Source organism: Wasmannia auropunctata, unplaced genomic scaffold (assembly GCF_000956235.1).
Source record: "Wasmannia auropunctata unplaced genomic scaffold, wasmannia.A_1.0 LD283143.1, whole genome shotgun sequence".
NCBI classification, from domain to species: Eukaryota; Metazoa; Arthropoda; class Insecta; order Hymenoptera; family Formicidae; genus Wasmannia; species Wasmannia auropunctata.
In genome coordinates this window covers 23,744-38,963 of record NW_012079747.1, presented here as the reverse complement: position 1 = coordinate 38,963, position 15,220 = coordinate 23,744, and the positions used below count along the sequence as shown (strand labels likewise).

Here is a 15,220-nt window from a genome sequence, read left to right as displayed (position 1 = left end):
AGCTGGTATACTGTAAAAAATCAGCACACACCAAGAAAAAAAATTTAAATTTTAGATTAAACAAAAAATGAATGTGTTTATACGTACATACGTTTATGCGCGCGCGCGCGCGCACACACACACACACACACACACACACACACACACACACAGGGTGCGCCATTTTAATGTCCCACCTCAAATATCTTTTCTACGCCTTTTATTAAAAAAATGTTAAAAATGTTAAAAATGTTTCGGATAAAAGCTTTAGAGTTTTAAGGGACATATTTGATATAGTAATATTATTGTGACCGTATATATATATATATATATATATATATATATATATATATAAAGTAATTATAGAATTATGTACACGTATATAATTTGTAGCAGGAAGAAAATGATCAAACTTACATTATAACTTATAACTAAAAGTTAAGTTATAGTTTTGAACCCAATATTATGTAACACAGACGATTATATAAATTGTCAAAATTTTAAGTTATTTGTCATTTATTTTATGTGAGATTTTAAAAATAAGATAAAATTTAAGAACTATTCACATAATCTTTTTCATGCTACCAAAAAAACAAGCAAGTGAAGAATCAAATTACTGAAGGATTATTATCATGTCTTACATGCATTTAACATTAAAAATACGGTAAGCGGTCATTATTGACCGTTTCTATTTTGTAGATTAATACTGTATTAATATTGTTATATTATTAATAATATAATGGTATTATTACATTTCTTATGTCAAAGATAGGATTCTGAAATTGTTTGACTTTTCAGTAATTTATATCCTTTATACTGATGAAATATTTGATTTAATTTTTTTATTACTTTTTTTATTTTTATAATTTATTCGTTTGGTTCTTTTAGTACAAAGAAACGTTGTTACTTCAAAAAAATTACTTTATTAAAGTTATTTAAAAGCTTTTTTCCAGTTAACCAACAATTTGAACAAACTTGGTGTAATTTTCTCTTACATTTGGTATATATCTCAACAAGTTCGTTCCGATTACTGGCTCCTTGATGACAGCTTTTTTTAGATGATTTTAATATATTTTTTAAATATATTTTTTAATATATTTTAAGATTTTTGAATTCCTTAAATTTCACAAATTTCTTTGAACATGCAACAAATAGTCTAATCCTTTCAGATTGTTTACATCACTGATCTTTGTTATATTCAATTGTTATCTTCTTTTCTTAAAAGATATGTAGTACAAATGCACTAATCATTGCTGCTCAGCATTAGGATATGTTTGGGTACATTATTAGTTATTATAATAATTATTTACAAAAAATAATAGAGGTTACTTTGTAATACTATTTTATTCAAAATAAATAAATTTAAAATATTTTATTCAATCAAAGTTTTGTTATAAAAATGCTTTTAGCTCGAAGAACTTATTGTCGCAAAATTGAAAACTTCAAATTTGATTTAATATTTCTTTTGTTTCATCTTTTCCTATCTTCTCTCTCTCTCTCTCTCTCTCTCTCTCTCTCTACACATGTATACACGCTAATCTTGATTACAGTCTAGTGTATCAAAACTTATACATTTAAAATTTTTGCGGCCAAGCATTGTTAATCATATCAGCAGCCTTTTCAGCCACCATCATGATCCCAGCGATAGGATTTGAGTTTGGCACAATGGGAAAGATGGATGCGTCGGCAACACGGATATTCGATATACCATGTATTCGAAGTTCTGCATCTACTACCGCGCTTGGATCAGTACTTGGTCCTAACTTGCATGTTCCAGATTGATGATTTTCTGGTCCAGTTTCCGTCCTTATTTGACACATCCAGAAAGCGTCCGTACCGAAATGGTAGCTAATAAAGGAAAAATTAATAGAGATTAATCAGGATAAAAGTAACTTTTTTCAAAACTTAAAGTATTTTTATGCAAAATTATTTTGAACTTTCCAAACATCATTGTTTTGATGTGAAATATATCAACGAAAATGTAAGCTATCAAGAATTATACAATATGTAGAATTATTGTAGGTAAAATTGTCGATATAATTTTGAATTGTCGAATAAGAGATGTTGGAAAGCCAAACAAAGGCTTTCTTTTCCTTTCTTTCTTTTTTTTATTATTTTTTATTTATTATATATATTTCCTGTTAAAACTTAGTTTGTTTTCGAAAAGATCTCCGTTTGTAATCGTTTTGTAAAAATTTTCGATATTTATATATAGCGACATTTTCTCTAAAGAAAAATCGACTATATAAATTCATCAGGGAATCGAAGATTCTTAGAATGAAAATTGCGATATCGTAATTGTACGATAATTGTACGTAATTGACGAGGATTTATTCTATACGATTATTATCTACTTTTAACATTACTTACTCGCTACACAATGAACTTGTCGGTTGTTCCAAGCGAAGATCCCACTTCTTCATAGCGGGCGTGTCAACAAGCTTGCTAATCTTTTTGACACCTTCGAGCAGAATCATTAGATCCTTTTCGTTTGTGAAGTAATTTGGATATATCAACGGCGGATCCAAAGGATTATTCGAGCGGAGTTTCAAGTCGCCTCGACTCTCCGCGTAAACCACTGTAGGTCTCGCCACAATCTCTCTTCTGCTCGGACAATCGAACTGGACCTTATCATTGGCGCATTCGTTGGGTAGACCAGTTTTTGGACAAGTGGAGCTGAAACCGTCGAAGAAGACTTGGATATCCGGCATGCCATTGATCGCGTAGCTACTCTCGAAGAAAGCGGTAACTTGAGTGATACCAGTGCTGGCCAATGGACCGGTCTTATTCTCCAAATATTCATTTACGGCGTCCATGGTGATAGTCTCATATGGAATGTCTCTGATGCTCATCGGCACCCCCACAGACACATGATTGTGCAGATTCTTGCCGACCGGCAGATCTTTATACACTTTAATACCGAACTTGGCGAGATCTTTTTCGGGTCCCACTCCAGAATTCATAAGAATGTGTGGCGAGCCAATAGCACCGGCTGTCAGAATTACCTCCTTATCACATTTAACCACTCTTTTGTAGCCGTTTTTATCCACCAATTCCACACCGTAAGCCTTTTGTTCCCATGGACTAATCAAGATCTTAGTGACTTGCGCATTTGTCAGCACTCGCAAATTCTTGCGGTCGTAAATAGGTCTCAAATATGCTCTCGAAGTCGTGAGACGCATACCGTTCTTGGTCGTCATTGGTGCGATCATGAAGCCAGTTTGATTGTATTCCTTCAATTGGGAGGTTCGGTAACCCAGCTCGCCGGCAGCTGCCAACAGAATATTGACAAAGTCCGGCTTATGCGGATAATACTGAATATTCATCGGGCCGTCTTCCTTCAAGCTTCTAGGCTTGTCCGACAAGATTGTTGGGTCGACCGGATTCTCCACTCGTTCAAAATAATGACTGATGTCATTATAAGACCAACCCAAGTTACCTTTGCGCGCCCAGCGATTATAAATTTCAGGATGCCCTCGAATGTACATCATGCCGTGTAAACCACCGGTTCCGGCGACCATTTTGCCTCTTGGCCAAGTGCAGACGCCACCCGTTTCTAAAAAGAAAATTGTTGCATTAATTTATTAAAGTTTTGTTTTCTTAACGCAAATTTTATTGCAGATGGAACGATATATACATACGCACGCGCACGTTCTATCTGCGATAAAATTTGCACTATGTATATATACATAAACACACACATATACTCACATACATAATTTTGAAATATATTGAAGTTTTTCAGAAAAAAAGCTGTTGAGATTATTTCGTGATAGTACGAATAGAAGGCGTCTACTAATGTTTAAAATCTCTATTGATTTTGATCTCGGATTTTTAGAAAATTGAAAAAATTGCCACATTGAATTTTTTGTATCATTATTATAGGTTTTAAAGATTATTCTGTATGATAGAATGATATATGATGTATAGATAACTATAAATAGCGAAAAAATTCATCAAGTTATACAATGCAAGACGATATTTTATATACTTAAACAGGCGGTAGGATGTGATAATGTTGGCTCCGTCTTAAAGTTCCAATCGAGGGACGTATTTACGGCATTGAACGCAAACGCTGGTATAGCTGTCATACTAGGTTCTTCTGGGCCAGCTTCGATGAGCAAAACCTTTCGCCATGGATTGTCGCTCAATCTTCTCGCAATTATTGGTCCGGCCACACCTGCGCCGACAATTACAAAGTCGAACCTAAAGGAATTTACGATACGTGGATGATTTTTCATAGTATAGAAGAATGGAATACGTACAAGAATGAAAGTCTTGCATTATGCAGATATCGCGAAACTCTTACCATTCATTTTCACTCGGTGCTTCGTCTCTTCCCAATCGTCGACAAGGGTCAGCGATGTCGCATCTGGAGGATATCGCATGTTGAACCAACGTCATAAAAGTGCTGACCCTACCACAGACACGACTCATGTACCGCGTATCCTCGAACTGACAAGAGCAACATCCTGCATAGTCGCTGGTTGTTTGAATCGGCTAGAGAATAACAAATACTGGTCGCATTTTCTTCCAGTACAAAGTAGATATATTAAAGCTATATGTACAGTTAGTATGAAATTCGTGATAAAAAAAATGTGTATTTCTTTGAGGAATTAAAATAATCAAAGTTATATAATTACTATCCACTCTCTCCCAAATATGTAAGAAAGATGTTTCCGATATTTGTGTAAATTTTTGTATTAACCTAAAATGATACTCTGTAGTGTTTTTCTTATTCAGTAGTTTTTCTGTTAGGATTTTTTCGATTTTTTTTGCGGAAAAAAATATTCTCGATTCATACACGGAGAGAATTTTTTTTTTAATTTACTTTGCAAATCATGTTAATTATGGGACAATATAGTATTTAGGCAAATTTTAATGTGCACTACAATAAGATTTCGCTGTAAAATTTATTGTAGTGCACAGTAAAATTTACCTAAATACTATATTGTCTCACAATTAACATGATTTTCAGGGTAAATTTTAAAAGGAAATTCTCTCCGTATACATTCGAACAATGTGCGTTATTCTGATTATTATGTTTCTTATCTTAAAAATATCCGTTTAAACATTATGCTCCATGCGGACATAATGATATAAACATTTCAAATTTCTTTGAGAATTTAGTAATTCTATGCGTACTTTTCTCTTTTGCGCTGTAGCCTGTAATTTACTTTTATTTTCGATTATGAAATATGATGCAACAAAATTAAAGCGCTAAAGCGTGTTAGTAAATTTAAAACCAATCAGATTATCCGTGAAGTTGTTTAAAACAATATTTATATTGTTATATCGATTGTGCTAGTTTAATGGATTAGGTAGCTCATTATAAAAAAAGAAACGCGATACTTTTTTCTTTCACTTAAGTCGATATATCATTATACAATATAAAACAAAAATTTTCGATACTGTAAAAGAATATTACTATATCTTACTCACCTGTGCTTTGACTGCAGTAGCAATAATATAATACGCCAAGGCTAACCAAAGGAAGTACCACCGCATGTCTGCAATTTAAATACTAATATCATTTTCTGAATTGAGTAAATTGCAAGGAGATAAATGATAATGAATTATAGCGTGTTTGTATACTTTATGTAATTTAATTTACAAATAATACTGTTTAATAATAATAATATTGTTATATTATTTTCGCGCGCGCGTGTGCGTGTGTATGTGTGTTATAATTTACGTTGACCAAGCGCATTTTATTGTATCTCTTCAAGATACAAGTTGGACACGAGTCAATCATTAGTTTGATCATTATCGTAGACCGTTGTTACTGAAATACGGATTTTACGTCGTGTTCATTAATGAAAGGATACATAATTGCTTGAAAATGATTGCGACGGAGTTTCGACACATGTCAGTTAAACACTTGAGCGAGGGGAACGAAACGTCGATTATACGATTTATGAGAATACCATTGAAAACAATGGCATACGCCGACAATGTAATAGGCGCGTTTTGCAATGAACTTAATTCTATCCCGTATATACTTACATTGGTAACCCTGTCACACTGTTTTTAAATGTATCTCAGGTAACACAAAGTGTAGAAGGATTCATAATTTGATATAATTAATTGTTATTTATTCCCATCATTATTTTCCTTTCTCTTAAACGCAATATATTAAATGAAATGTGTCAATATAAAATTGATTTTTTATAACATTACTTATATACTACAACTAAAAAATTATCCGGAATACGTTTGATTTCATTTTTGATAAGAGTACGTTATTACTACATGTTTGTAATAACTTTTTATCACAGTGATCGAAGAGTATACGCAATATATTCAATACAACATGACAAATATATCACACATGCGAAATGCCTAAAATGCAGACATTTCTCCATCCGCAAACGGAGCAAGTGAAATTTCGTTGAATCGTTAACAGGTGTAAACATCGTACACACAGGACAGAGAGCTAGGACAAAGAATTATCCATTCTAGATTACAGTTTTAATTTTGCTATACGTGGAAGGACCTGAGAAAATTAATAAAAATTTTTTTTTTTATTTGAAGTGTTATTTTTTTCACCGCTAGAAACTTATGTCGTTGTCACGTAGCTACGATGCTATCGGATTATGTTTTATTACGTTACAGATATTTTTCAACAACAAATCATTGCATAAAGAACTATAAAGCAGCCTCTTTGAAAAAAGTTTCAAAACTTTCGCGTGTTCCTTTACAAATATATCTCTAAAAGATATATCAATCATCTAATATAAATGACATTTTTTGCAATATTATTTATAATTTTTAGACTCGGTTTTTTTTCCAAATATTACCTGAGATCTGGATAAAGGTATGAAGCTTTAAGTTTTTGTGGTAATCAATGTTTCGATGACGTTTGAATAACAATATTGGACACGTAGATATTAATCGATTCGTCTTATCACCAGGACCACAAACCATTTTAAGCAATTGATTCGAAGCGTCTCGGATTCGCAATACGATCGTATTTCCGACACGTACCGTTTGGCACAGTCAAAGGGACAGCGACCACACTATATGCACTAATCGAGAAACTCATCGCGTGTGGTCAGAAACATTCGTTGACGAAGAAGACACACGTGGTGTGACGTCATCGTCCAAGTCTTCGTCTGCAGCAGGATTCACACCGCATGGATTAATGCATCTAGGATTTATTCTTTGAGGATTCACGATCGAGTGATTTTTGAGGAAGCCAGGAACGAACGTTGTTCGTCGATACTTGTACATCGACGAATTATTAAAATTTCTTTTGTCAAGAAGAAGAGAGGAGAGAAACGTGAAACTAATGAGAAAGAAAGTGAAAAATTATAAATTGAAAGGTACATTAGAGTTTACCAAATATTATCAGAGAAGAGTTTGATGGAAATTACGACGATCACTATATTTATATAACTCATTCAAATTTACAAATTACACGCTAAATTGAGAATATATGACTGAAATTTCATTTATTCGGACACAATAAAGAAACCGCTTGTTTGTTGCATGAATGAAACTTACTACGAGCAATCATAATGCAGTTATAAGTTAAATAGACATTAAAAACTTTTGTTTAAAAAATTGTATTAACATTCTGTTTTTTAAATGTTGTATGTGTGTGTAAAACATTAAAAAAAAATATATATATATATGTTTATAATATGCAATATTTTAATTTACAATTAAAAAGTCGACTCTTTGAAACTCGCTCTGACTTGACAATAGAACGTATAATAACACGTTTACAAGTTTGTAGTTATAGTTCGTAACAAATATGATATAATACAAGCAGTGTCTTTATATTGCTGTACTTAATATTCCGCGTTTTTGTTTTAATATTTAAATAAAAAATCTTATCTTTTACCTCAAACGTGACAATATCTCCGGCTAGTATCACGAGTCTCCACTAGCTTATCGTTATCGTCCCACGCAGATACCGTAGACGAAGAATTTATGCTGATTTATAGGGGAAAAATGAACCCCGTCGCGATGTACATTTCGGATATATGAAGAAGAGCGCCGCGACATATTGCGTTTTCACGCAGTGGAGGAAGAGGACTCGACAACACATATCACGCACTTGTACACATGGATCACGTCATTATATTATAATTTGAGAGTAAATACGTACGCATATGTGGATATGTGAAATAATACATATCTATATTTTAACGGCTGTCACCGATGTGCAATGATACGTCATCGTTCAATGCCATCGTTAACGCAAATTAGCTATTGGAGAATGGCAATAATTTGAAATATTTTGGGAGTAGGTATATATCCAGGAAGCATATCCAAACATCGGGATAAACTTAAATGCGTTTTGTGTTCCTTTATGTTTTTCAAGAAATGAATATAAAGATTGTTGATAAATGCAAGAAGCTCTATAGGAATGTTCGTTGTTATAGGAGTGTACGATGTCTACATTTTTCAAATATATTCCAATATTAATGCCCCCGCTCCCATTTCTCTTACATCTAAATATAATAATAACTCTATTAAATTGAAATAATTATTTTCATTTTTCTCATTATATCATTATGTCGTTACATTGTATATATATAGGTACGATATTTTTTTATTCTTTCCAAAGTTGCGTAATTAAATGTATTATGGATTATCGTGTTTTTTCACCATTGCCTTCAATTATTAAATTACCAAAAGTTGAAAGTTTGCAGTGCGCATTTTAACGCAATGTGCATTTATCATGATCGCGTGAGTAAAGAGCAAACCTATATGTGTATCACAATATATCATTTTTTGATTTATATGTTTTATATATACATTCTGCATACGTAACATTATATATCTATTATTATTTTAGCGATTTCTCAAATTGACAAAAATGGAAATGTAAAAACAAGCACTTGTGTATCTTAATAAAAGTCACAATCAAATTTTAATCGCAATTTGTCCTAGAATTTTAAGGACAAAGCATAAAAATGCAAACATGAAAAATCGATTTTTGTACATTTTTTGAAAATGTTTTGCATGTGATAGAATTTTGAAACAATGCTACACTATTGAAATACACAGATACAATACGTGACACAATTTGGATGACATATTTCGTCATCATGTTTATTTTCTGACTTGTATAATATGACTGTTCATATGATGACCTCAAGTACTAATTTTTAATGACAGGCTAGTTCAAAAAATTCTCTGGCTTTATCATAATGTTAAAATTATTTACTTGGGACATCAATCGTTGTATGCATATGTGACAACTCGTGTCATATGTGTAACGATGCGAATTAATTAAAGATATTTTGAATGATTTTGAACTGCTTGAATGTCACATTAAATTAGTAACTTATCACATACCAGTAAGCATTTTCGTATTTTGTTACGTATATGTTCGTCATTCGTCCAGAAAGACAGAGGGAGGGGAGGGGAAGCATCGTTCATCATCTAAACTTGGTATAAATACATATAATTTAGAGTTACACGCGCGCGCGAATGCAAACAGCGCGATATATGTGCAAACAGTCCACTAAATAACAAAGAGTTTGCTAAAGCTGGAGAAAGTAGATATAAAAAAATTCTAATTTTAATTCTAATACTCTTGTTTTATAAATTATAATTAGTGTTCTGTAAGGAAAGTAAGCGTTTCGCAAAGTTACAATTTCTAATATTTTATTATGTTTCCAGACAAGTACTAATCACGATCGTATTAAGTCGTTGTATTAACGTTGTTCCCACAATTAAGAAGCGCAATTAAAGTTGAAGCGTTTATTTATGCTTGCTTATTATAAATGATTGTACTACATAGTAACATGAAAGATGACAATATCCTATTCTGCATCAATCTCTTACAAAATATAAGCATTGATGCCGAATCATGATTGCCAATCTTCCTTTATCATATCAGCACCTTTCTCTGCTATCATAACGGTCGGCGCGTTAGTATTCCCTGAAACTATAAGCGGCATGATCGACGCGTCGATCACTCGCAGTCCCACAATTCCGTGAACTCTTAATCTAGCATCAACAACGGCGTAGCGATCGCTGGCAGGGCCCATCTTACAGGTGCCAACCGGATGGTATATCGTCGATGTAAAATGACGTGCGTAGCAAGCCCAATACTTGTCCGACGAGCTATCAAACTGCGAACATCCTGGTATTGGATTCAAGTTTGGCCGTGTATTTAACTTCCGCATAAGACGAGTATGACTCATCCTTTCCATAAATCTCACGCTCTCCACCTATGAAAGTAGCATAATCATCTTTCAAGCCCTTATAACACATTTGTACGTAATATAGCCTTCAATTATTTCTTTTTGATATTGATATTTTAATTCTCAGACGGAAAATTTGTTTGTATTATGGATCAATAACATAATGCGGAGATTTCTCTCTTAAAAACTGTGTTTATTAACTGTGTTTGACTAAGGTTTTCTCCAACAATTTATTCTTCTGTTAATTTGTAATTTGAACTATTTTATTGATATACGCGTTTATTGTGAGCAAACTGAAGCAAACGTTTATAAATTTAAGATTTATCGCGACTCGTACACCATTATAACTGGTCTATCATCATTATCGTAAACTAGTTAGTCACTAGTTAAAAGCAGCTATTGTGCTATTTCGTGACAGATACGCGGTGAAAACAATAATAGCGTACTAGAACTTGAAGATCATGAGAGTCCTTGAAATAATTTGGAACAATGGCGGGAGCTTCATTCGGATCAGCCGATTTGAGTTTGATAAAGCCTCTGCTGCGTGGTCTTAAAAGAAGCGGAAAAATTCCGAAAGCTTGAATATCTTCTGTGATATTTTCATATAACTTAGAAACGATACTCGATTCAACTCCGTATAAATTTGCTGCAAGAATTCCATAATCTGAGAAAGCCGAGAATATCAGCTGTATGTCTGGATAATCGATCCCGTTTGCATATCTATAGCATAAAGATTATTTTGAACAAACTGATTATATTGTCATTAAAGAACTTTCATTTTTTTTAAATATAGTTTAATTTCGACTTTATTTCATTACGATCGAGGATTGATAAACTAAAAAAATTTTGGAGAGAGAGAATGTGTATGATATATGTATCGCTTACTTAGTGTTGACAAACGCTATTCCGGCACTGAATGGTGTAGTGTAGAGAGGACCAGAACTGTTGCACATCATTTCTCGAATGTTTCTTAAATTTCTAACTTCAGATAATTTCATAGTGAATTTGTTTCGCTCTGATGTTTTGTGCGGAGGATCGATAATATAGATTATCCCGGCCATCCCCACATGATCTTGAAGATTTTCTCCTACGCCAGGTACATGATGTACTACAGATATCTTCATATCCTCGAGATGATGATTCGGCCCGATTCCTGACAGCATCAATAGTTGCGGCGACTGTATCGCACCCGCGGAGAGGATCACTTCGCGTTTCGCAGCAACTATGAAACGTTTCTCACCCTTACGAAACAGCACCCCATGCGCTGCCTTGGACGTGTCATCTGTAAACAGATCGCTTCTTTTGTCTTTACTTTCTTACGTATACGTGATGACCTGTGTGCGATGACAAGAATCCTACCGCAACTATATAATCACTTCATAAGTAATATCTAATGACTTGACTAGAAATCAATGCTTATATATATTTTCATTGTAATATCCCGCGACATACATTGACAATCGAATGTACAATATACTTAATACGTTAATCAAATATCGGTAACTTTTCAAAAGAGAAAATTGAAGAAGAGGCAATGAAATTTTCTGAACCTTCTTTCACTAGTATCTTCTCCACAAACGACTCCAAGCTGACATGTAGATTCTTCCTCTTTGAGGCGGGTCGGAGGTAAGCTTTAGCAGTGCTGCATCTCAATCCATCTCTCAAAGTGGCAAAAGAATGCGTAAAACCAGTCTGATTTGCGCCATTAACATCGCGCACTTTGTATCCCAACTCCTCGCCAGAATAAACGATATAATCGGCCAACGGTGGATTATACTTGAAATGTTCCACTGTCAAGTATCCATTTTTTTTATGATAAGGCGAGTCGGCGAGTTCCTCGACTCTAGCATCTTCAGATCTCTTGAAATATGGCAGGACGCTCTCATAATCCCATCCCACATTACCGAGAGTCGCCCAAGAATCATAATCCTTTTTGTTGCCGCGGACATAAAGCATCGCATTTAACACGCTGCTACCACCTAACACCTTGAGAATGAATCATTTCGAAACAATCCTTGATATCTTGATTTAATGATAGAAAAGACATATTCGGTAATGCATGATATAAAATTGAGATCGTTTAAACTTGAAAAAATTGTAAATGCATTATTAATTTTATCATTTTTAAATTTTTCACTCCATTTTTTACGCGGAGCAATGTATCGTGTATGACCAATTAAGCTTTATATATAGTTTTATTCTTTTGACTCTTTTTCTTTGTGAAATGATAGCGACGCGTAGAATAAATAGATACATTCGTTCTCTACATGTACACATACCTTTGTCTATAAAATGCCTACCTTGCCACGTGGCCACCTACATTGATGATTATGCATCGCCAAGCAATAATTGGATGACGGTTCCGTTTTGAAATCCCAATCCAGATATGTACGTTGCAAAGAAATATAAGACCACGGCACGTCGGACAAAGGAACTTCATCGACACCAGCCTCAAGCAGAAGAACAGTGCAATCTTTGTCTTCTGACAATCGGCTAGCCAACACAGCTCCTGCTGATCCTCCGCCAATTATCACGTAATCGTATTGAACCAACAGTTTTTCCATTGGTACCGTTTGTAGACGATTTTCTATGTCTGCGATGTCTGGACGCATATTAATAATAAAATACCCCAACATCATGAAGACAAGCTTCGAAGCTAGGGACATGGCTAATATATGACGTATATATGTATTACTGTAATCAGAAATATGTGCTATGCTGGAGATTTGTCGCTCGCCATATAATTATCCTATCTTTAAAGAACAGTTATTTTTACTACTTTACTTATTTTTAATACCTATTATTATAATACATATACGTAATCATGTATTTATAATATTAGTATAACTTTCCACATACACGCAGGCACACTTATACATAGGAAGAAAGAAAGGAAAGAGAAAACGCGCCGCGCGATATATATATAATATTTATTTATATTCATTTTCTTGGAATACGTGTTCACAGCCGTCATTAATTGCAATCTTTTTAATATACAATATTCCAACATTTTGCGATTAATAGCCACGATTTTAATATATTTTAACATTTGCTGTTCTGTAATATCTGCTGCGCTTCGTCCGCTCTATCTAGCTGTTTAATCTTTTGCAATTAATTTAATTAATTTTCACTGAGGTATAAAATTCTTGTAATATTAATGTAAAAAAAATTTGCCCTAATTAATGTTTTACAAAGTCACACGTTCTTCTTTTGTGATATTTATTAAATTAACATGAAAATAACACGAACGTGATGTAAATGTCATTAAAGTAGATGTCATTTTCAAGTAGAACAACTACTCCTATTATCGTACGTATTTAACAAGTTGGTCATTGTATTGTAATTTAGTAGATAATTGTGAAAGAATTCCATGTCACTCACACACACGCACGCACGCACACACACACACACACACACGCACACGCACACTCCCACTTATGTACATACGTACATGTACATATCTTATTTCCCTATCTAATCATGTCGCATTTGGTCGCAAACGTCTTTAAATAATATTTCGCAATTCTTTTTACTGTATACTCGACTGCAGATTGATGTAAATGGATATAGATGGATTGATATGAAATGAAAATTAATTGCGTTTATTATAATTATATTATAATAAATATGCGATGAGAATATGAATCGAATGATATTTAGCGAAACTCTGCAATTGATGCAATATACCAATTAATCGTAAATATTTAATTTTGTTGGAAACTTATTTCCAATATGACAAATCTCACGAGATTGTCTACCAGACACTGTGATTTAATTTACAAAAGTAATTATGTAATTTACAATACTACGTCTGTTTTATCTGTGATATTTAAATATATATAATTAGTGTTAAGTAGGCTGAGAGAAGAATTCCTGAAATTTTTAATAATTGATATATCATTTTGTTAGTGTCGTTGAACAGGAATTTTTGCTCAGGAATTTGACGTTGTTTTTATCCTTGTTTTTATGTTTTTTTTCATTAATCTGAATACAAAGTTGAATACGTTTGATTAATTTCAAAATTTATAAACTGAATTTTATTCATAAATTTTATGTCGCGGATATTTTTTTCTAAATATTTTTTTAATCGTGAATTTATGACTCGTCGATTAAAATTAATTTATTATAATTAAATGGAAATATTGCCAATAAATAATGATTTAACGATTTAACAAAAATAGTCAATCTTGAGATTGATTTCTTGAGATGCTGTCAATTCAGAATTAATTTATATTTAATTCAGTGAGAATTAATTTAGTTTTTCTTTTCACACATACTACATATCCATCTACGCGAAAAAATTCTGATATTAGACTGATGATTTAATATTTTTATTGTCGCATCAGCAGTTATTAATGGCCACGCCATTCGAAAGCGATAATTTAATTTTTCTGCAGAAAGAATTTTGAGATTTGATGATTATTTACGCAAAAAATAATATTTAAAAATGAGCAAAATAAAAGGAACAAACTTGGTAAGAATATTAAATAAATTACCTTCAAAATAATGGTTTACTATTAATTAGTTTTTGAGTAATAGCTTAATAGTTTATTAATAGTTTATGAGATAATAACACTGTAATTGCACTTGTAATAATTGTGATTATTTACACCAAACGTTGTACTGCTCAATTTCAATTAAATTGAATTATGAAAAATCTTAATTACGTATCACTATGAACTATATGGCTGATCTGAAATTTGAAAACTACGATAGTTGCTTTTCTCCTACTTATTTATAATCTGAAAAATATGCGTTTCTTCAAAAGCTTTCCATCGCTTTGAAAGATTGTTTTTGGAAGGGGAAAATTTTATCGACACACGAAACGTAATTAAAGTAAGAAATAATAAATTATACGAATGGAGCTTGAATATTTATTTTTCATGACGAGCACACATGTCGGTCATTTATCAAGATAAAAATTCAATTTCGAAAACAGTAAAACCTATATAATACATAGTCGGACATAATGTTGTAATTATTTAAATCGATACATACATCTACGTCATACAAGGTATCAAATTCTAAATATTTCATCATTTTGCAAGCTCTTTCTCTCTCTCTCTCTCTCTCTC

The 15,220-nt window shown here is 32.8% G+C and overlaps 2 protein-coding genes across 3 annotated transcripts in view; both read right to left on the bottom strand.

Moving 5' to 3' along the window:
• Positions 1–1,315: 1,315 nt before the first annotated feature.
• Positions 1,316–8,240, bottom strand: LOC105461599 (glucose dehydrogenase [FAD, quinone]-like). Of its 2 annotated transcripts, none has more exons than XM_011708100.1 (6): positions 7,829–8,240; positions 5,422–5,489; positions 4,289–4,479; positions 3,971–4,185; positions 2,350–3,535; positions 1,316–1,827 (listed from the first exon to the last, which is right to left on the bottom strand). In XM_011708100.1, exons 2-6 carry the CDS (start codon positions 5,485–5,487, stop codon positions 1,554–1,556), a joined length of 1,932 nt encoding a protein of 643 aa, XP_011706402.1. In that variant the 5' UTR covers positions 5,488–5,489; positions 7,829–8,240; the 3' UTR covers positions 1,316–1,553. The 2 variants fall into 2 exon arrangements, with proteins under 2 accessions (XP_011706402.1, XP_011706401.1); XM_011708099.1 differs by lacking the exon at positions 7,829–8,240 and adding an exon at positions 6,780–7,514.
• A 1,444-nt stretch (positions 8,241–9,684) lies between these two features.
• LOC105461602 overlaps positions 9,685–15,220 on the bottom strand; it is an 11,098-nt gene continuing 5,562 nt past the window's right edge. The window contains exons 6-10 of the mRNA XM_011708105.1: positions 12,446–12,889; positions 11,696–12,131; positions 11,031–11,427; positions 10,592–10,865; positions 9,685–10,172 (exon numbers count right to left, since the gene is read on the bottom strand). Of these exons, the coding sequence (XP_011706407.1) occupies positions 9,807–10,172; positions 10,592–10,865; positions 11,031–11,427; positions 11,696–12,131; positions 12,446–12,889 (1,917 nt within the window). The 3' untranslated portion in view covers positions 9,685–9,806. The remainder of the gene's footprint in view (positions 10,173–10,591; positions 10,866–11,030; positions 11,428–11,695; positions 12,132–12,445; positions 12,890–15,220) is intronic.

What these genes read in the sequence shown, in the direction of transcription:
- LOC105461599 (XM_011708099.1), bottom strand. Translation starts at nt 6,906, where the DNA reads ATGGTTTGTGGTCCTGGTGATAAGACGAATCGATTAATATCTACGTGT. An exon ending in TACCTTTATCCAGATCTCAG is followed by an intron (nt 5,490 to 6,779) that starts GTAATATTTGGA and finishes TTTAAATTGCAG; the next exon opens with ACATGCGGTGGTACTTCCTT. An exon ending in CTACTGCAGTCAAAGCACAG is followed by an intron (nt 4,480 to 5,421) that starts GTGAGTAAGATA and finishes GTTATTCTCTAG; the next exon opens with CCGATTCAAACAACCAGCGA.